The sequence below is a fragment of the Pundamilia nyererei genome, unplaced genomic scaffold (assembly GCF_000239375.1).
Source record: "Pundamilia nyererei isolate P.nyererei 1_Seehausen unplaced genomic scaffold, PunNye1.0 scaffold00235, whole genome shotgun sequence".
NCBI classification, from domain to species: Eukaryota; Metazoa; Chordata; class Actinopteri; order Cichliformes; family Cichlidae; genus Pundamilia; species Pundamilia nyererei.
Window position 1 is genome coordinate 665,538 of NW_005187636.1, and position 23,152 is coordinate 688,689.

At 41.6% G+C, this 23,152-nt stretch overlaps 1 protein-coding gene across 2 annotated transcripts in view; it reads left to right on the top strand.

The window, feature by feature from the left end:
- Nucleotides 1-23,152, top strand: part of plxna2 (plexin A2) — a 160,186-nt gene that overhangs the window by 127,523 nt on the left and 9,511 nt on the right. For both annotated transcript variants that reach the window (XM_005749017.1, XM_005749016.1), the window contains exons 18-26: nt 4,286-4,525; nt 5,311-5,454; nt 5,929-6,163; nt 7,650-7,792; nt 8,963-9,231; nt 16,200-16,266; nt 16,377-16,523; nt 17,203-17,362; nt 18,763-18,866. In XM_005749017.1, the coding sequence (XP_005749074.1) occupies nt 4,286-4,525; nt 5,311-5,454; nt 5,929-6,163; nt 7,650-7,792; nt 8,963-9,231; nt 16,200-16,266; nt 16,377-16,523; nt 17,203-17,362; nt 18,763-18,866 (1,509 nt within the window). The remainder of the gene's footprint in view (nt 1-4,285; nt 4,526-5,310; nt 5,455-5,928; nt 6,164-7,649; nt 7,793-8,962; nt 9,232-16,199; nt 16,267-16,376; nt 16,524-17,202; nt 17,363-18,762; nt 18,867-23,152) is intronic.

The following is a 23,152-nucleotide window of genomic DNA, read 5'->3' on the forward strand; positions in this document are numbered from 1 at the left end:
AACCATCCTCAAAGCTATCCTTCACATACACAATTCCCTATAGATTTACTCTCATTGCATTTCCAACTTACTGTCTCTAAATTAGCAGTCTAAAATTGGCCTTAAGTGTCTCTCTTGTTTAATGAACATTTCTGGAATGAAAACCATCATTCTGTTCCGAGGTTTCTGAGCTCCAGGATCCTCGTGCGAGATACTGACATGCAGACCTTATGTGAAGTAAAAGACACATAAGACACTGTTTTTATATTTGGAGGAGAGAAAAACACTTGATGAGTGAGACAGAGAAAATCTGGTGAAATGGAATTTGACTTGTGTGTGGGTGCCGTAGTGTCTGATATGTCAGTTTCCAAATCTTTGAAAGCGAGTTGTTCATCTCCACCCTGCCTCGTCTCATCCAACTCCCCACCTAGTGCCTCGCAAAAGACGACTGTGTCACCGTCTTGACTGCCCCCACAGCCACAGAGAATGAATTTCTATTAAATGCTAAGGTTACAATTACCCATCCTTCATCCCACCCTCCCAGGCCCTTCTACCCCTTTCCCTTTTTGTCACGGGAGGAAGGCAAACAGCACAGAAGCCTATAGCAATAAGAGCTGCTGTCTGTCAGCCAGCCTTCAAATGATCACCTGTCTTCCACTAAATTGCTTCTCTTCTCTCCCTCCCTTGTGTCACCTGCATAGATTCACAAAGAAACCAGGAAAGAGGAAAAAAGACAATTTTCTTTGTGAAATGCTCTGTATCTGTCACTGGATTCGCAATTGAAACATTTATCATGATCTTGATTAAAGCTAAAAGGGTTATTTCCCAGCTCTAGAATATTTCCCTGTCCCATACTTTAGATGCCTGGACTGAGTGTCGGGCTTTGGCATGTCAGGTACATTTACGGGTTCAGCACGAGTGTACTGATTGCTCTGCCTGATTGCGAGAGGAGGCTGCAGATCACTGCATAATTAGATTCACATTTTTAGAATTATTTTGCATATTAAGCTATAGAAATTATGTATCCTATAATGCTATACGTGATTTTAACAGTATTAGCATCATGAGCTGATTATTGATCGATATTTATGGCATTATAAATGTCCAAAGTCTCAAAGGCTAGCACTGCTTCCATGGTGGCATTTCTTCTGTGTACTTCTGTAACTAGCTTCAAACAAAACGAAAACCTTTCACCATATGAAACAGTGCTTATGGGATAAATTGGTTTCTGGCTCCACTAGCTAACAGCCACACAGATCTTGGATAGATTGATTAGAGCTGAAGTTAGACTTAATGCCAGTATTAGCAGTTGGTTGGAACAGCGGGCAGGCAGGAAAATAGACATAGTGTAGGAGTAACCAAGTATAGGAACAGCAGAATAACCAGTGACTAGCTATCAAACGTTAGCCTTCAGATGACCTTTGACTCTGTGAAGCCATCGTATTTTTTCCATCTCTACAGTCAGCCAGTCGTATCTTCGCTGGCTCTGACTCTCTCTCTTACCACTACCCTGGCCAGAGACCTTTGAATGATTGAGTGGGCTGTATCCACACAGTAGATCATGGTAATATATTCAGCCAGAGGGGTTGGAGTGTTACTGCCTTAAAACACCCTGGCTCTATCCAACAGTAGAGAAAGAAGACAAATGAGACGGAGATTCCAATTATTTTCTCTTTCTGTTGACCTCAATTCACTTTATCAATGCTGTAAATCTTGTAGCTTCTTTTGCCACATGGCCTACAGGAAGAGATGTACCATTTGTATTTGACAATTAATTGTAAAGTTTTACTGCTTTACTGTTATGACTGAAGCAATCATTGATGAGACGTAGATGGAGTGTAGGAAAACAAGCTTGTAATTCAGAATTTGGGACATATCTAATATCCAGATCTGCTAAAAGGAAGAAATACTGCAAAGGTGTCATGTTGCCCTACTCAGAGGGGAACCAAAGTATCTTTTTTTTTTTTTTAAATAATCTCGCATTGCCCCATTTACCCATCGCTACATTACTCACCCATCACTTTGGATTTGGATGTTACGCTCACTGAAAAACATCTGACATTATAGGAGCAGTTTCCTGGCAGGATTTGGTGAAAGAAAAGATTTAAGAAAGAGAGCGAGAGAGCATAATAGGAAAGTGAGGACAGTGCAAAAAAAGCCCACAGTATCCATCCACGGCAGAGCAGATGGTAGTCAGAGCTTTAGTTGACTTGCAAATGCCTTACTGTTCCATCCCAGGAGTCACAAGGATCGTGTTGGCCCATATGGACCTGTCTATACTGTGTAACGTGTCATTATGCTAACATTAAGAAAGCAGTCTATATCAACTAAACTTGAAGTCTTCTGTCCAATCAACCTTTAACCCTGATTTAAAAACAGAACATACTGTTTTCATTGGTTAATTTGACCTATTTCACTCTGTGATCATATGGGCTTACACGTTAAACAGCCAGGATGACCACATTGAAAGCTCGATGGCTCAGCAGTACAAATATGAGTGGATAAAATTAATTAACTTGATCTATTCATATAGCACTATATTTGCTCTGTAATCACTCAGAATCTTTTGAGTCTCTGAGTGGTACCATTCACACAGTTTTCGTCCTGCTGGCTTGTATTTGTGGATGTGGAACTATGCTGTGCAGATTTTAATAGTTAATTCGAGCTCACTTTGAAGTGACATTTCTGCATGATAAAGCATCTGAAAAAAAAATTAATTCTGATTTCTTTTTTTATGCTGTAACTTTTTAGTTGTTAATGGGATTTCACAGAACCTAAAGTTAGTGAAAGTATGTCATGTGTCCTATCTGGCCTTGCTATCTATTTTCATGAGCTTATCTTTCTGCAAAGCTAATGCACTGCTACTGTGCTTTGTAAAATATAGAAATTAAAAGAAAATTGACAAAACCTAAGAACAGTTTCACACACACACACATGCACACAGAGCTATATTCCAGATATGTTGCTAAGACTATTGCATCATCACCCAGGTTTTGCAGCAAGTGCAGATTTCCAGGCAGCTAGTCAGTCAATTATACATTCGCACAACTGATTTAAAATGCATCACCAAATATCAAGTCCCTTTTCAATTAAAAGCAGCAAACATTAACTTTTTAAAATGTGAGAGTTTTTGCCGCTTTCACTTTTTATTATTGTATCGTTATTGCTGCAAACCAAAGATATTTGGTTTAAACTATTCATCAGACCCCAGAAAATGTCCCTTTTCAATGCGCTCAACTACTGACAGTCACTTGTATCATTTTCTGACTTTAGATAGGCTAAATGATAAAAAGAGATAATCAATTATTTGAATCCGTAGTTGCATTTTTAAGTTGTATCTGAATTTATTTTAAGAATGAGATTCAAGGCTACATAGTGAACATAATCTTCAGTCTATTTCCGAGGGCAAACTAAATAAAGATGCCAGTCCCTTCTTCCACCTCTGCAATCACACTCCTGCAACTTAGCTTGCACCATGCTGGCAAAATCCAATTGGTGTACCCTACACAGAATGAGTTTGCATCGATCTTTCTGGCTTTCTCTGGAGCACGAGACAACAGGTAGGAGGCGTGGTACTCGCTAGCGTTCACCACCTTTGATGATATTTACCTCTAATTAAGTTTCTTCCCCAGAGAGAGAGCTGGGAGGGAGTGAAAGGAGATAAAAACCTCTCGGAGCAGAGTGCTGTGCAGCAATCAATCCTCTCTCCCCTTCCCTCTAGAGCTGAGACGGGGAGGATGGATGGAAAGCAGGCCTCTCATCTGGGCAAACTTGAGAGAAGTAATAAAAGACCGATAGCTCAACCTCTTCCAGAGGAGACAGAGGAGAAATGCCTCCATCCTTTTGTGGTTGTTGGCCTGCAGTGTTTTTAGTGAGGCTGTTGGAGCAATTTATTTTCAATTTTATAGAGGCTTCCTCTACAATAAAGATGGATTTAATGACAGAAAATAAATCCTATTTTTCTGAAAAGTATTTGGCCTTTATAGGTCAATTATAAGGCTGGTGAGCACGCTGCAGGGTTCATGTTGAAACCAATGTGTTTCAGTTAGGATCGCACTTTAGGTTACAGAACACAGAGGATGGAGCAGATTATAGGACCAGAAGAAAAAGAGAAATCATAGCTTTTCTGAGCTGTTCAAGTTTATTCTGGATGACTGAATTGCAACTCTTCTTTCATTTAAAGGGCCACAGGCTATCATTTCGTGATGCGTTGATTGTTTCAGTGCAACACATCCCCAGTAGCATCACAGAAAGTTTAAAGTTTCTTCATAACATTTTTTCTCTTCTCTTCATTCACTCTCTCCAGGTGTGTAAAGTATTGAACACCACCAGCATGAGCTGCTTTGCTCCTTCTTTGATGGCAGAGTACCATCCAGGTTTGGACACCGTGAAGCATGCGGACGAGTTTGGATTCATCTTCAACAACGTCCAAGCGCTGCTGGTCTACAACAACACTAACCTACTCTACTACCCCAACCCCTACTTTGAACCGCTCAGCACCACAGGCATCCTTGAGCAAAAACCAGGCTCACCCATCATTCTCAAGGTAAAGGAAATGCAGGATGGATTCACTTAATTTGCGGATTAAAGCCCCAATATAGACCTATCATAATATTTATCATTCGTATTCTGCTGCTAAGTGGTCATTTCCATATACTCATACGTTTTTCTCTAGTTCATTTTTATATACAAGTCCTATTATCTGGATGCTTCCATGTGTAAAAAATCAAAATCGGTATGGCATTCGCTTTCATAGATGTTTTGAAGCTTTGTTGAACTTCCTTTGTAGTGAACCCCTCTGGAGATTGTGTTCACCCTTTTGTTGCATCTCCCTGTTTGCCTGCATTTGTAATTGGTACAATCTCTGCTCCATTCTTGGCCAGGTCACTGTTGGAAAATACATTTTTCCAACTCAATTAAAAATAAAAGATATGATGAAATAATATCCTTGGGAAAGATTTTAATTCCTTTTTCACTCAGTCATTATTATGTTTGTATAGTAATTACAGTTAGTTGTATGTTTTGGGGTTTTTTACTGGTATTTTTTTACCTGATAGATGGAGAGCAAGGAATTTGTCAAAATATATATTTCAATCCTTTTTCCTGATTACCAGCTGCTCCCACTGTAAAATATATCAGCCTGTCTGATCTTGGTATGGAATCCTATTGAGTGGCAGCTGTGCCCAAACCTAGGGATTTAATTTGTACTGTATTCAGGTGACATATCAGTGTGGTGCATTAAAAATAATGTTTGATTTTTGTTTATGTGTGTGTGTGTCTGAGTTTATCTTTAAATTTTACACCCCTCTGTTCATTGCTCTATGCCCACAGGGCAGAAACCTGGTTCCTCCAGCATCAGGAGGGGTGAAGCTTAACTACACAGTACTAATAGGAGAGACTCCCTGTTCTGTCACTGTGTCTGAGAGCCAGCTGCTGTGCGAGCCTCCCAACCTCACTGGGCAATACAAAGTCATGGTCAGTACTGGTCTGTTCTGGTGTTTTGTTATGGACCTAACTTTCTTTCCAACTTACTTTCAATCTATCCCTGTATTTGCAATTTCTTCTTTATAATAGTCAACCTCTAAGCTCTATTATTTGTGTTCTCATCATTGTTAATTCAGCTGAAGAAAAGGGGTCGAAGCGAGAGCAGCATGGTTGTGCTCTACATGTCAGAAGGTTCTGCCACAATCCACCGCAATTATTCTTATTTACCCACTTGCTTATTGAATGCAATGTTCGTACTATTTCCCTCTCAACGTGATAATGGTCAAGTATTTGCAGGCAGTTTTAGCAGACAATATTTGAAAAGGTTTTGGTCTAATTTTCAATACTTGGTTGGCTTAATCATTTCTGTAAAACAACAATCATGTAACATACAGCTCAACTGCATGTTTTCAATCGCTCTTTTAGTTTTAACAGTCTCATTGTGACTCTTGCCTTTCTTGACAGGTTCAAGTAGGTGGCCTTCACGTATCTCCAGGTGCCGTGCACATCATGTCTGACAGCCTGCTGACCCTTCCGGCCATTGTTAGCATCGCTGCAGGTGGCGGTCTTCTCCTTATCATCGTCATCCTCGTCCTGATCGCCTACAAGCGAAAATCGCGTGAAAATGATCTGACCCTTAAGCGCTTGCAGATGCAAATGGACAACCTGGAGTCACGAGTTGCCCTAGAGTGCAAAGAAGGTTAGTGTTAGTGTAGAATAGTAGATACAGACTTAAATGTTTGTTAAGTGCTTTGCTTAACCAATAGGCTTCTTTATCACTCAAAACAAATAAAAGGCATAAATATGTGTATGTGTTACTCAAATCAATCAGAGCTGTCTGCATGTTTTAAGTAATTATCAACATTACGTCAAATCTGGATCATCCTTGTTTTTTATCACAAAAGATTAACTTATTTAGCCCTCTATGTGACCTTTTTCATCATGGAGTAGTTTGCATGCTGGAAGCGATTTTTCATACAGCTAACATGAACTCTAAACATACAGGAACCGAACACACATTAGATATGAGACGCACAAACGTTCAAACTGTATTTTAAATTCTGCTGTAATTCTACAGTCATGTCTTCATAGCAGGTGTTTGTGTTCACGCTTTGTATGTCTATATATATTTTTGTAACCATGATATGTTAAAACAAAAGTGAGCACTTATTTTAGATGTGAGCGTCACATCATTCCCACATCGCTACATTGAAATAAACACCGTTGATTACTCCTACTGTTATCATTGGGGTTATTTTAGCTAGTCTGTGGCAAAAGTGAGGTTTAGGTCTGACAGTGTTGAGGCGATTTCATCAGCCAGAGGGGACCTTATTACTTATCCCCTCCAGCTACCCCTGATCAGCTGCCCCAATGTTATTATGTAGTAATAGAACACAATGGTCCAATGACAGATACAGACAGACGGGCACATAGAGTAGGCAAACAGAGGGAATCATACACAGGTAGCCTTAGGACAGAAGAAGATTAATGTTTTAACCATTAGCATTGGCCTGGCGAGTACTTCCCCGCGGGGTGGATTTAGATAGCTACCAGAGTTCCTCCTTATGAGTGTATATATACACTGTGAGTCCATGTGTTGGTGTGTAAACCAATGTGTCACAGGGGACTTTGGTACCAGGAGGTGAGGGCTAAGACTGGTTAGAGATGGTGGGGTTTTGAGGAGGGTTTTAGGAGACGACTGCTGCTCCTGTGATAGGCTGCAGGCAGGGAGCCTCCCCAAGGGCGGCAAAGCAAGGCAACAGAGCCGTGGGCTTGAACCAGAGTCAGTCAGGATGGAGCCAATTAACTAGTGCTCACCTGCAGCTTCACACTGAGATGCCACACTCTTTGGGGCCTTTGCTTCAGCCAATTTACTGGGTGGTAGATAAAAATGAGTAAGAAAAGGAGGTTTGTGTGTATATGTGTGTGAAAAGTGAATGTAAAAGAGGGAGGGAGGGAGAGAGATCTATTTTTTTAGAACAGAGATGTAAAATATTGAGTTCCTCTGACATGAAGACTATCTTGAGCGTTCTGTCATCTTCATCATAGCAGCAGTAAGCCCCATGAAGATAAGAAGGATTCACATATATGGTCCTTGGGGATTAAATAACAGTTTTATTTTCAGGATGCCTTTCACAAGCGCTCCCTTCAAATTGTCTCGTTTCTCTGCCTTCCTTCTCTTCTAGCCTTTGCCGAGTTACAGACAGACATCAATGAGCTCACCAGCGACCTCGACAGAGCTGGTATCCCCTATCTGGATTACAGAACCTATGCCATGAGGGTCCTCTTCCCCGGCATAGAGGATCATCCTGTCCTCAGAGAACTGGAGGTAACTATGACCAGAGTGCAAGAGAGAGATACATTTTTAAAAAAGAGAGGAAGGACGAGGGAACTTCAGTCTGAGCTGAAATAAATACATAAATATACAAAGTGGACAAAAGAGAGAGAGCCAAACGGCATGTCTGCCCTGACCACTTCTCCCATAGGCTAACCGTAAGTGGGAAATTGCTGAAGGGGGGAAAGGATACCAGTGTGCCATCTATCCTTTCTACACTCTGATCTCACACGCACACACACAGTCAGTCAGGCTGGGCAGCATACACATACACATATATATACACCTCACATGCAAGCTCCCTCATGGAAAACAGGGTCTCAGCACATGGCTATTTCATCCACCAGTGGCTGCAGTATGAGGGGTAATGAAGTGAGTAATTCCCAATCCTCAAGCAGAACTTTGAGTTCTTCCAATGGGGGGGAAAAACTGGCTGGTTAACACTTTTTCCTCCTCTTCGAGGGGCCAGAGTAGTGCTAGGAAATGACTTTATTTTATGTTGTTGAGACTGGTGTCCAGAGGATGAAACTATCAGGGATAAGAAGATTAATCGTAGTAGAGATTAAAGTCAGCAGTGTGAGTCAGCCTAACTAGCCAGGTGTAGTTAGTTAAGTGGATAGTTGCTCAGGTAAGGCTAGCCGTGTTTGCAAGAGATCAAAGGAAATGTAATGTCACATCTTAGAGCAGTGGCATTTGGTGAGTCACATAAATTTGGCATTGCCTGCCAGAGGACCCATATTTTTATGCAAACTTCAGAAAAACAGTCATGGGTGCTCAAACAAGTACAAAGCGAATATTACTTAGATTGTTTTACCCTGAAAGCTTGTTTAACATTTAATTTGAAAGTGAAGTGACAGCTAACTCGGTGTACAATGCTTTTTTTTTTAATGGGACCCGGTCAATAATTGATTAAGATCTTCTCAGTTACTCATCATGAGCCAGAGCTTCTTTCTGCCTGAGGTGAAACATGAGTGAAGATTTTGGTGCCTTTGGAAAAAATCTTTATTTTTTGTGAGGCAAGGTCACAAAGAAAGTTAAAGAGCAACAAACCTTTTCAACCAATATTTCAGCAATGTATCATTAAAGGTGTTACTAAACAAATTCCTGCTTGATACTCATTAGCCTTAACTCATGCACTGTTGTTGCCTCTTTTTTTCGGTGCAGGTGTCAGGTAATGGCCAGCAGAACGTGGAGAAGGCCCTGAAGCTGTTTGGCCAGCTCATCAACAACAAAGTGTTCCTGCTCACCTTCATCCGAACACTGGAAATGCAGCGCTCTTTCTCCATGAGGGACCGCGGCAATGTGGCCTCACTTATCATGACTGCCCTTCAAGGACGACTGGAGTATGCCACCGATGTCCTTAAACACCTGCTGTCAGACCTGATTGACCGCAACCTGGAGAGCAAGAACCATCCCAAACTGCTGCTGCGCAGGTAACACGGCAATAATGTTCCTTCATGATATAAAGACTTGAATCGTGCCCAACTGAACTTAAACCTTACTTGTTTGTTCCATCTTATTATAAAGCTTCAAATAGTTAAACGAAGAAATGAATGAACACTAAATAAGATAAACAAAGGCCTCTCTATTGTGCACAATTGTAATGAGAATGCCTTAATCCTCAGTAATGCTGTTTGTTTGGCATAGCTTTATAATATTGAGCCAGAAAGGATAAAAACACACAGCATTACTGTTTATCCCCTCATATGCGATGCTGTTCTTTGATAGCTACGTAGATAACAAAAACAGAACGTTCATTAGCAAAAGAAGAGGTGCAGCATCATATAACGTTTTTAGACAGATGGATAGGTTTTGATTTAGAGTCATATGTTCTATAACCTTTTTCTCATGTTTCTTGTGCATTCCTTTTTCCCCATGTTTCCATGTAGACACTTCACAGAATCACACTTGTAATTAGTGTTATGGAACTTGTACATCTGCAGCACAATGAGATAAACAACATGCAATATTTGCACGAGGAGCAACATCTGAGTTCTCTGCATAATTCCACATTCCCTCTAGCTTCCCTCTTTCCCACCGCTCTCTCTAAATACCAGTGTCACTCTAACTTATCCTCCGAGCTCAGGCTCTTTATAAAACATTTAAGTGGTTCAGCTGAACTTTTTTCCCTGTGTATCAAATGTACATTGTTTCTCTGGGAAGTTAGAATGACGTGTTAAAACTTTAAACACCTACTAAGTTCCTGCTCAGGTTTCCGCAGCTGCTTTTGGCAAACAAAGTAGCTTAAAAAATATGTGCAAAGTCCATCACAGTCCTTCGTAAAGCCTGGCTGCTCTGTGCATGATTTTGACTATGTTTACTTTACTTAATAAGATGAGACCGTGAGACCAGGCAGCTGCTTTGTTTCCAAACATCCTTTTCTGCTGTTAATGCTCCTTATTTCAGATACATTTAAGAAATGTTTCTATTTTTTTTTTTTTTTTTAAAGTCACGTTAATAGTCGAGCTTAAATTACTGCCAGATAGAAAAAACCCTGCATATTGACAGAGGAATTGACTAAAGCATCACAGCATCAAATGGACCTGGATTAAGCTGTTATTTTACATGACAATAGGGCTCCATGTCACCTCTAAGTTTTCATTATCCGTTTCATTATGTTCTTATTAGGAACACAGTGGTACATAATCCTCGGGTCCCGCCTTTGTAGCCTGGAGGGCTAAATGTCCTATAGTTTTTACATTTCAGTCCCCATTTTTATGAAAAATTTAAGGGATTAGTGATTTGACATGGCTCTTTGCTGTTGTTGTCTTCCTCGTTGCCTATTTGGAGAAAAGCCGACATGAAGCCAGCCAGCTGACTCACACACACGTTCAAACACGCTCGCACATCTGTGATGATAGTCAAATTGAAGATTTCTCTAAGCAGTAATTGTGTTTGTGCAGGCCGTAGAGTGAGGCTGCTGGGCTGTGCTTTGTTGCCATTTTCCCGTTCAGCTGTTTTTTCTGTCACATCTCCTCAGTTTGTTTTTTATTACATATAACAAGGTAGTGAAACACCTGCTATTATTCCAGCTAAGATGCCCTTTGTTTTGTTGCTTTAATAAAATAGCTGTATTTGGACAGATGCTTGTGCTTTTGTACCATGTATCTTTTGGGGTACAGTGCGTATTTCTGTAGATATCATCCTTGTTAGAACACACAGATATAAATCTGTGCTGACTATATTGGATTCCAGTGATATGAATTTCTAATGCATAATTAGTGAGCTTACACTTGTGCAAAATTCGCACAACTACAATAGTTCAGCAACATACATCAAGGACATCCAAGGCAACCAAATCACTTTATTCATTCAGTTCAATTCAAACCAAGTTTTCAAACTAGCAGGCTCTACAGGAGAAAACAATAAAGACAAGAGCTACAAATACTGAGAACTGGTTTCATCTGTGATGGGTTTAAGCGGCTCATCACGATCCCACAATTTAATGGTAACCAGAGTTTAATATGCAATGACCTCAAATTGTTGTTTATTAAAGATTGCAGTTGCTCGTATACGCACATCTCTGACATCAAAAGTGTATGTGTGTTTATGTGCGCATGTACAGGTATTTTAATAAAAGACGTCTGTGAAAATTCTACAGGGAACATTTAAAGCTTTACAGTGAGATGTGTTCAGAGTATGAACGCTATATACTGTAGTGTATATTTATACTACAAAACACAGCAGGTACAGTATATATGCACAGCTTTGTCATCGAACTGAGCTGTTATCTGTGCAGTAAGTTTGTGTGGGAAGCTGGAGCACCATGCTGTTACTAGCTTTTGCACAGAAAAAAGGGGAGGAGGGGTGTCGGGTGTGGAATTCTAATTAAACAACTAATAAGCCTATTAATTGAGCAGATTATACCGAGGTTTGCAAGTCTTTCCACAGATAAATTTCCAAGTTAAGTTTGCAGCACGTTGAAGATGCTGATTGTAAAAGCAGGCTCTGATTAGCATTGACACCGCACCTCCTCTTACTTCTCACCACCTCTGCCTCCATTACAGCTAATTTCTCTAGTCCTCTCAAATATTCTGTCTCTCACACGGGGAGATTATCTCCAGATAGCATGTTTTCTATATTTGAGTATTTAATTGCTGATGCACTATCTACACTACATTGGGAATGATAATGTTAATTAATTAATATCCTTGTGCAGTTTCAAGGTATGCAGCTTTCTTGCTAAGTGTGCAGGTTTAAAGGTGGGTTAAATAGAACAGCATGTTAAAGAAACAGCCCTCTTCCTTAAAACGCGTAAGGTGTCTGCACAGATCTGATGGTGCATTTACTAACTGTAGACGTGAGGATATATGGACTAATATGTATATAACTTTAATAAATATGCAGCTAGCAATTTAAAAAAATATTTCTGATCTTTGACACTGAACGGGTTAAAGAATTATGTCACAGACTTAAAATGAATCCGTGTGACATGCCTCTTGGCAGAGTAAGCATAAAAAGTAAACCATTGCCATCTGCAGTATTTGAGGAAGTAGTTAACCTCATTGTAGCTGAAAGGAATACAACACAGCTCTTGTCACTGAGAAAGTTTGATGGTAGGTTGAATGTCTCTGAAAGCCAGGGGGGAATTTGGAAATCTTATACACCAGTTGCAATGCGACATATACGCACTTTTTACTCTTAAGCTCAGCAGAGTGCCAGGCCCCATTTTACCATCAATCATATCAGACTAGTGACAACAAATTATAGCACATTGTACATTATCTTGCATTTATGCAGCATATATCATCCCCAGTTAATTAAGTTCCTGGAATCATATTTGAAGGGTGCACTCGTGCTCTTTTGAGGGTTGTTTTTCAGAGAAACTCCTGTCTGTTTGGTATGTAAAGATTTCAAATACCTTCTGTTGTCTTTGCCTTGATAAGGAATGATTTTGGCTCACAGTCACTTTCATTCTCCTAAAAGCTTTTTGAAAGTGATATCTAAGCTTTGTGTTTGATTTTAACACTCTTCAGTGCGCTAAGTGGAGTTGATGAAGCACCCCATATTGTTTGGATTGTATTTACCACCATTAGTGCTCTTGTGTTCACGTTCTCTCTGTGTCCTATCATTCCAGTTCTCCCATTCTCTATATGTACCTTGTCCTCTGGCCATCTTTCTGCCCCTCCAGTTTCTCAGACTTTTACAGATTAAATGACCCCTATCAAAACATGCTTTTTTATGCATTAAAGTCTCTTCTCCATTGTCTCCATCTATAAGTTTTCTCAAAGCCTCTTGATTTACCCAGTTTCACTTTCTCTTCTTTATAATGCTCTTTTAATGGAATCACTGAACATTGCTTCTATCACCTTGAGACTTTTCAATCTTGTATTATTTTTCTCCTACGCGTTTTTGTAATGAGATTTCCGCCCATGCAGAGCAATGGAGTACAGCATTATTAAGAGAGTGAGTATTGTGTTTGGCATTAGTTTCACTGAAAGACATTCAACTGGCTGCTAAAATAGCCCCCCCAGTCCACCCTAGCTGCCATTAGGAGACCAGAGATGGGGCCTGTCTTAAGCACTATGTGGGATAATGAAATCCTGATGTTCATTAATGAAACTCAATTAATAGAAAGAAGGAAGTGGAGGCAGATGAGAAGGAGGACAAGAAGAGAAGGAGAAGGAGGAGAACAAAGGGCTCCCCCCCGCCCGACATCCAAGTGAAGAGATATTAAAGGGGAGTCAGCACAGCCCCCTCACAAAGGCTTTATTTGACTTCCTTCTTCGAGACTTGCTGAGCTTATTAAAATACTTAATAGGTTCCATTAACTTCTAACACACTCAAGTCTCATACAGGCAGGGAGGGGCACATGGTAAGCATGAGGTGGGGGGTATAAAGAGGGGTGAATTCCTGTAGAGGAAGGAGGGCAATTACTCAGGGATTTGGAGTATTGTCCAAAAAACTCCACAATACCTTCAAGTTTATTCAGCATGAAAACACAGCCTCAGGCTCTTATGGATCCTTATTATGTTTTCAAATTACTTTTTTGAGACCTTGGAGAAATACTTTGTGTCTTTCTCTATGTATGTATTCTCTCTGTTGTGTAGATATAGTGCTGTGCAAAAGTCTTGAGCCACCCCTTATTTCTTGGTATTTTGCTTCCAAAGAGCCAGATTTTTCTTATAGTTTTAAACGGTCTTAAGCAACAGTTCCTCAGGCTTTCTGCAAGTCTTTCAAAGTTCTCCATTTTCAAAGGAATGTGTTTATGTCCAATGCATGTCCTTTGGAATGTCCTCAAAAAGCCTAGAGAACTACTTAAAGAAATTATGAGAAAGGTTGCGTAAAAATTCAGGCTGTGCTGAAGAATAAAAGTGGTCATAACACTTTCAAGCTTGGTAGAGTTGTACAATGTCTATTTTTGCCTTATATATTTTATTTCTATTTATATCTACATATTTCAGTAAATCGGTGGACCTATTTTCCATAAATAAAATAAGTGGTGCAAGACTTTTGCACAGTACTGTACGTATATGGAATGACAAAGAGGACAGAACAATAGAGCTTGTATGTTTTCCCCCAAAGAGAATGCATTGTCACACACACACAGACATACATGCACAGAAGCGTGCAATCTTTCAGCTCCTCAGCATTGTTTACTCCCTCATCCTGTACCTGAAACTGGGTGAACTAATGTACACGCTCCCCCCGTTGGCACATCGCACTTCAAATAAGCTGTCACACAAGTCTCCATCCTCTCAACAAGCTGCCAATAGACTGGCCAGCACTCTCGTTGGCAGGGGAATAGCCTCCAGGCGTGGAAGACAACATCACAATTCGACCGCACATCATTCAAAACAAAATATAACCTCTGCTCCTCTGTCCTGGAGCTGAAGGAAAGTTTTGTATTTGCAAGTAAAAAATAGACCAATACCTCATTCAATCTCAATTTAATGAGAGAGAAAGAATGACTGACGCTTTATCTCGTCTCACTGACTAAATTGTTGGCTCTTGTAACCTCGCTGGTTCACACAATCCTGCTGGGACTTCTGCGTTGGTCCCAGACTCTTGCTCATAGCCTTCAAACACGACTTAACGCAATTATCTCCACAATAGTCATAATCTCCCTTCAGGTCCATTCAGAGCCTGAATAGGTATAATCATGCCTAGCACTATTGAGGAGACGGAAGCCGTCTAACTTGTCTTTAATACCTGGCTGCTCCGATTCCAGCTAATCCCCAGTTCAGCACAGTATGCTATAAAGACCTTCCATCATATCCACCAGAGTAATCACAGTAATTTCCTGCTACATTAAGAGGGTCATTTTTTCCACTGCACTGTCATTTAAATTGGCAATGCTCATGGACAGACTGACTGGCAGTGATCATTCACGGCCAGGTGACAATCGCAGGCTTCAAACAGCAGTGCAGTCCTATGGGGCGCTTTACCATGGCATGTTAACTTGTGATTAGTGTTTGTAGTAGCTATGTTAGAGCTAGCAGGAGGAATGACACTGACAATAATACAGGCCAAAGCTAGCTGTTAAAAAAAGTTTGTGTTCCAAAACAGCTTGGTATTGGTGTGTTCCAGGTAGCATTTTTAAATCTCTTTGCAGGAAGCCTTGTGCAGTCGTCAAATAACAACAGAGTGAGGTAGAAGCGCTTTTACTAGATGAGGTGGAAGCTACTTGTTGTTATTCATCTCAGGTGCTTGTCCACCCAGAACTAACCCTTTCATCTATGCTTCATGCTCGTTAACCATTCCCACCTGGCTGGATTCTGTTTTTTATTTAAGTGCAGCTTCTGCTTCTCTAGTGTCCCATGATGGTGCTAATGAGGCAGTGGGAGGATGTTTGTCTGGCATTCAGAGAAAGATATGAGTCGAAATCATAAAGGAGTCATACACTGTCCTCTCATGTTCTCTGTGATAGAAATAGTCGAGGGGTCATTGCACACTTGTGTTTTTTCATGCCCAATCAAGCCCGGCAGTGCGCTGTACCCCCTGTGTGATTGACTGGGAAGGGAGAGGAGGTACGGAGGAGGAAGAAGAGAGGAAATGAGAGGAGAGGAGATCGTTTTGGCTGTGATCAGGCGTTACCTGGCAGTGACAGCACTCGTCTCTCTCAACAGCTGAGGCTTGTCACAGCTGCTGATGTCCCACTGTGTTGAACCACACGTGAATAATCAAGCTCGCACACATTGGCTCACACTCATGCATACTCAATCACGCACACATACACACAGGCCATACACGTACATGCACAAATGCCCTGATCTGCTCTGTTCACTCACTGTGACCACAGACTGACATCCATGATGTCTGTCTGTGGTCAGTGATGTCAAGATACCCTCCCTGTAGTTTATAACCTTATAACCTCCTGAAATATTGAACTCTTTCATACTAAATGTTTTGAAATAAGATTTTAAAAAGTAACATTTAGACTTTTTTAATGCATTTTCAGGACAGAATCGGTTGCAGAGAAGATGCTGACAAACTGGTTCGCTTTCCTCCTTCACAAGTTTCTCAAGGTTAGTCCAATACAGTGATAGTTTGTTTTGTTTATTTTGATATCTTGAAAAATCTGATGTTACATGCTGTTCTCATGTGCGAATCTGTGGATTTGTTTGTGTGTGTGCAGGAGTGTGCTGGGGAGCCTCTGTTCATGCTGTATTGCGCCATCAAGCAGCAGATGGAAAAGGGGCCCATCGACGCTATCACTGGAGAGGCCCGTTACTCCCTAAGTGAAGACAAGCTCATCCGCCAACAGATCGAGTACAAAACCCTGGTAAGTCACACTTCACCAGCCTCACAGGAACTGTGCACACTGGCTCAAAGGCATACTGAAGCACAGGTTGTGCTTGACTAAGAAACGTCTAAGTAAGATTGTGGCTAAAATGCTGCTCACAAGATGCACAGACACACAGACTCCAATATACCAAACAATAAATCAGATTTTAAGATGTCATAGCCATGTTTGCTATGTTGGAGTTCTTCATTCTAGTGCAGGAAGAAAATTAACTAATTATCCCACTACCTCCAGTGTTGGCCCAACATCAGAGTGGGTGGCTGTGGAGACTGGAACACACCAAACATAGCCCTCTATATACACAGACAAATGCACAGAGAAAAAAAGCACTCACAAAGTCAGCATGTGACATGACAATGCTCTGATTGCTCTGACTGGGAATTTGGCTCATTACGTGCTAACACCCCGGCAGAGCTGGAAATTGGTGTCCCGCCGAAGGTGTGAAATTAGATTTCTGGATGCCAGCAAGAGCGGAAATGGTTTTTCAAAGCTCCTGCCATGCTCCGAGGAGACTCTAATGAGGGCAAAGCTTCAAGCTGGACCAAAGTCCAGCCAGTAACAGGACACCTCAAGCTTTTTGCTCTGCTCTCACGTTTTCCCTTTCTTTGATATTTCGTCCCCTCACCCACTCTTCTCTTTTCCCTTATTTGCACTCCAGATCCTAAACTGTGTGAACCCAGACAATGAAAACAGTCCAGAGATTCCAGTAAAGGTGCTGAACTGTGACACCATCACCCAAGTGAAGGAGAAGATACTGGATGCTGTTTACAAGAACATGCCCTATTCTCAGCGGCCACGTGCTGTCGACATGGACCTCGGTAGGGCGCAAACACACACACCCGAGCACAAATAAATACACAAACACACACAACACTCACAGATGCAGCTGGCAGGTGTAAAGTCCTTCACACCCACAGATTAATGTATCAGTCAGAGAAAATCTAGCCATGTGTACAGATTATTGGTGCATTAGTGTGATAAAAGCTGTGTTCTAGCAGCCCAGCCAGGTAACCAGCTTCAGTGTACTGCTGCCAGGCTTTCTATCAAACTGACTGACAGTATGCGGCGCATCCCTCCGTCTGGCAGCTTTTACTGTTTGGTAGCGCCAATAAGACAAAGTAGATCGAGATAGAGAAGTGGGCTCGTCTTTGTGTGTGCGTGTTTGTGTTTATGATGTGGGTGTGTGAGTGGCCAACACAAGTAAGAGCTGGCAGCATGGCAAACCAGCGGCACTGCCATTTCCATCCCTTGCCTTCTCTCTGTCTCTCGTTTTCTATTCATATGCATGAAGAGGAGAAAAAAACACAGCTTGCTGCATACCATCCATCACTCCACAGTATCGCTCTCAGTGCATCTATTGCCTCCCTCTCAAAAATAATTGCATCTCTATAAGAGCGTCTTTTGTTCTTCAGCTTTATCTGGAGATTTGACTGTAGGTTAGAGGGTTTGAGGAGTATGTTATGTCAAACAGGAATATCATATGGTCATCTGGCGGATGCACAAAGTCATAGAACTTAGTGAATGAGAAGCAATTTGATGATTGCTACCAGTATGAGGCCCACAGTGGCTATCCACTTTCCACTTTTAGCATACTTATCATTTCATTACCCCACAATGACCTGTCAGAGCTGCTGCCCTCCCACAGTGCTTATAATCTCTACCTGTTACCCCTACCTCCTATTTTTTTCCTTTGAAAGGAGGTGATTTTCTCATTGCTCATTTTTTTTCATCCTGTCTTGTCTGCTCTCCTCTTCTTCTTTTTTTTCTGACCCCGATGGGCCAACTGCTGCGTAAGTGACACAAGTACCAATTAAAGTGTGCAGCCTGCCTGAATATACATCTTGCAATTGTTCGTGTGTAATGTTTAATTAAGATGCGTGTCAATCCAAGTCTGTGAGAGGAGCGCACATGCCGAGAGCCGTACAAGAATACAGGCTACTTATATCTGCTCTTTTGTGTGTGAGTGTGTGTGTGGTTGTAGAGTGCTTTTATTCTAAGCAGGTTACATTTCACCAACTGGAAGGTGAGAGTTTGGTTTAGCGTCATAGGAATTCACAGTTGCCCTGCACGGGAGCCATCTCTGGAAACACTGCATAAACCAATATTATGTAACTTCACAGCATCCTCCACATATGGTTTTAAATTATGGCTCACTATGATGTATAATTTGCACTATGCGGTTGTTCATAATTCAGTATTTGTGTTTTTGCGCTTTCAGAATGGCGCCAGGGACGAATGGCTCGTGTGGTGTTGCAAGATGAAGACATCACAACTAAGATTGAAAATGACTGGAAGAGACTCAACACTCTCATGCACTACCAGGTAAACACACACAAATGCTTTAGAGCAACATTCCTCCTAATCACTCTCAAACTTTGCTTTTTACATCTTAAAACACCCCCGTCTCATTTTAGTTCCTGATGTGGATTTTACCATTCAAATTGTGCCGCACACTTTGGCAAACTTTGATGTTTCCTGCTCTTGACTTTTAGGCAGCCAATTTTCCACCCCTCATTTGCATGCCCATGCCTGGTGTAATCCAAGTGACTCCGAATAGAGGACAATTACTGTACAGGTGGCAGGAGAGATGAACTCTCAGCATCTCAGTTGACACTTCTCCCCCCTCCCTGGAGAGATGAAGCTGCTCCAGTGGGGAGGAAAAGCAGCTCTCCTTCTTTCATTTTCCCTCTCTTTCTTTCCCCTCTCTCTGTCGTTCTCTGACTTCTATGCTGGCAACAATTAGTCCCGCTGTGACTGCCTGCTTCTGTCTCTTCAGTTCTGGAACCTCCTTTCACACCCCACAATTTGAGAGCCCATGGGCGAACCTGTTGCCCTCTGTTTAACAAAGAGAAACGGAGGCCGCTAAAGACGTGGCTGTCTGATAAGGAGAGTTCTGCATTTTTTTTTTCTGGGAAATTTAAGGCTTTTCACATCGTAAACAAAGAGGGAGGGGGGGGGGAACAAGACGGGGTTAGTGGAAGCCACAGATAAGATAATAAAAGAAGAACAAAAGGAATAAAGAAATAAACAGGCAATTCAGAACTATCTCCGCAGGTCATGAATCTTGCATCCTAAGTCAGCTCTCATTAGCCAGTCAAGGGGGACAGTCTGTTTAAAGGCTGCATGGAGTTTGATTCTGGGTTACCTGCTTAAGAGCTGGGATGCAGCTTTGGCTGGATTTGAAAATTGGGACCATGGGGAAAGGAGACACATGTGCATCTAGAAGCAGAAAATGGCTACGAGGTGGTGAAGCTCAAGCCCTCGCAGTAGGGGGTCAATCTGAACTCTTGCCCCAGAAGAACAAGCAGAATAATTTAACAGATGTAGGAGTCATTAGAAGATGGGACACATCACAGTGTCCTTCACACAGGACTTGGCACCATGCAGCTTCTTTCCCCTTTGTCTTTTTTTGCTTGTCGCCCTCCATTTTGTTCTCACCTTTATCTCCCCTTTGCCACGTTTTATTTATGTATTTATTTACTTACATATTTGCTTTGTGTACATTTTGCCCTTAGCCGTTTCCCTTTTCTATTTTTTCTAGTTCGCTAACAAGCAATAAGATCTCCTCTTCCCTTGACTTTTTTCCCCACTCACTTTTGTTCTGCCTTCCTCTCAAGCTCTGCCTACCTCTTGGTCACTGCAGTGCTTTCATCCTTGATAAAGCAGTTCAGTATGTTTGCTTCCACACCAAAAATGTGCCTGTGTTGTGGTTGTTGTTGTTTTTCAAGTTCTTTCTGTCACAGTTTGGTTGCCATCGTTAGCCAAGGGATGCAACAGGACACACAGCGACATGTGTGTGGCCATTTAACTTATTTACTCGCTCAATAGCAGTTCTGACTGCTATTGATTATGGATGTAAGAACGTGCCTAGAATGGAAGGCACAGTAGTGTACGCCATGTAGAGTGCAGGGCAACACAGCGTGGAAGGAGAGGAGGAGACGGGGCATTGCAACATTAGGCAGTCAGTGGTGGAAGGGATCAAAGTAGGATGGAACGACTTTGAAACTTCATTGCTGTTTTGATGAGCTGGCAATAGTCCCCTATGTATGAGTTTGTGTGTGTTTGTGTCACACATCATGGCACTGCATTGGCAGCTGTGACAACACATCTGGCTACATATGAAAAGAAGGAAGCTCAGCTCATTAGGCCCCAGACTGACGGGAAATGTTTGAAGAAAAAATGGGAAGAGGTAAGCAGGAAATAGTGAAAGGGGGTCTGAAATATGCAAAGTGAGTCTGAACATCAGCTCAAGTATTTGCTAATTCTCTCATAGTAGAGACACAGGGACTAGACAGAGGCATTAAAATTCATAGGGCTCACAGCAACCCAAGAAACCCCATTGGCTATTTACTCTGCCACATGGGAAATAATGGTTTACACAACCAGAATGTGGAATTGCACCCTCCCTGCTCTCCCCCTCATTTCCCAACTACTCTAAAATTAAAAACATAAATGTACACACTGAAAATGAGTTCAGACTCCTTGTTCATCACCTTTGGATTCATAGGGAGGGAACTCAAACCCCTTCTTCCAACCTTTCCAATATTTCTGTATTTTATTTTATTTTATTTTATTGTACTCTTTCTTGCATGGTTTAAAAAGTATAGACGCACACTGTAACACTGTATATACAACAGTATATATTCTCATTTCACTTGGTTGTACTCATCCAAACTGAAGATGAAGTATTATCCTTTGGATAATAATAATTTGGATAATGTGTTTTTGTTTTTTTGGGTTTGAATTTGTTTTTTGTTTTTTGTTTTTTTGGGGGGGGTGTTGACTGATTGTTGATTTCAGTTTTGCTTTGCTACTTAATCTTCCTCGTTGTCAAAGACAAGCTCTTCTGGCACTTTCTTCTCATTCTCCATTCTCTTCCTCCTCCACCCTCCCTTTTTGTCATTTTAAGACAAAGATGGGGGTGGGGGAGCTACTGGATAGTTAGTAAACAGAATTACAGAGTTACAGAATTACTGAGATCACTTGAAGGCAGCACTGACAATTCCTAAAGTGGGCATTATCGTGAGCTGTAGCCAGAGTTGTTTTTCCCCATGATTCAAATTGCAGACAGGCCAAGCATGTTGTTCCCAGTGCACGGTGCACTCAATTACTTTGATTATGTTTGACAACAAGGTTATTTAGTAGATGATATTATTCCACATCCAATTGTGGGGCAAATGCATAGACTGTTTTTTTCCCTTGAATATAGTGGACGTATTTTCATACTGCTTCTTCCTAAAATTGCAAAATGCTAAAATAAGGGCGGTTTAAAAGTTTTTGTAGCCTGAGTGGTGACCTCTGTGTGTCCTCCTCCTCTGTGGTGAAGGAGTAGGAAGAGGAGAGACTGATAACCACACCAGTAGAGTCCGGTTACCCAGATTGCAGACTTGGGGCATTTAGGCTATTTTCAACAACCCCAGACACAACAGATACTGCTCATTTTTCTGTCTGTTCATTAATCTAATGCTGTGACTGTCAAGTTGGAATATAAAAGTTGGTTAGGAGGAAAACTATTGTCTATTTATAGCCGAAATATTTGTAAGAACTAATATCCCATTATAAAGTAATGGAAATTTGCATTAAAGTTTTTTTCCTGTTGCCATCCAAGAAAGAAATGTTTGCGTATAATAGCCCATTTCATATTTTTTCAGTTCTGACAACAAACATGCACAGATGATGTGTTTCCAAGCTAGTGGGCAGAGTCCGTAGGTGTGATAAGCATCATGATCTGAGGGCATCAGTCCAGACGAGATGGGATACCAAGGGGTAACAGGCTTGGACCAGAACAGTGGGTTTGTGTGGGGAGGGCTGAAGGTGGGAAAAGGGGAAAAAAAACATCTAGGATGACCACTCTCTGCTGTCTGGTCCACTCTGTACTGTCTAATGGAAGGTCTTATCACAGGCAGGGCCCACAGCCCTTATCACACCTGCCCACTATCAGCCCCACACTGGATTATCCCTGAAGGGCGAATCTGCACGCCTTCAATCATTTACTACTATCACAAGGACCCATCTCTGCTCTAGCCTCTATGTCAGCCATAAAAAGCAGAGAGAAAGAGAGAGAAGTGGAGGGAGTGGAAGGAGGGGGTGCAGAGAAGCTATTTCATGCTCCCAGGAGAAAATGTATCACAGGAATAGCGGTGCAAACTTTACGGAAGTCCACGCTGTCAGTATATTAGAGTTGGTCCGTGGATTGTCAGCCAAGAGGTGGCTATAAAACGGAGAGGCCATAGAAATTAAGCTTAGGAAAGCAAAATGCACAAGAGGTGAAAAGGGAGAGAGACAGTTGAAGATGCTAGTCGCGAGTGGGGGTTAGGAAGCAGATTTTTCATTTCCCTTCAATAGGCCTTGGTGCCTGAGCTGCTTCTTTAAGAGGATTCTTCCAGACTTTATCCCCATTTTCGAGTGTCTGTTCAGTAGAGACCAGATGGCAACTCCAGCTAACAGCAGAGCTGAGATTAGTTTATGAAAGTGGAAATAACGGGTGAAGACATGAATGAGAGAAGGTGGCTTTCCAGAACGGGGAAAAGCACCATAAATGCCCAACCCAGTAACCAGTGGTTCATTTCCCAACGAGAGCCCAAAAGGGTCCATTCTTGCTAAAGAAA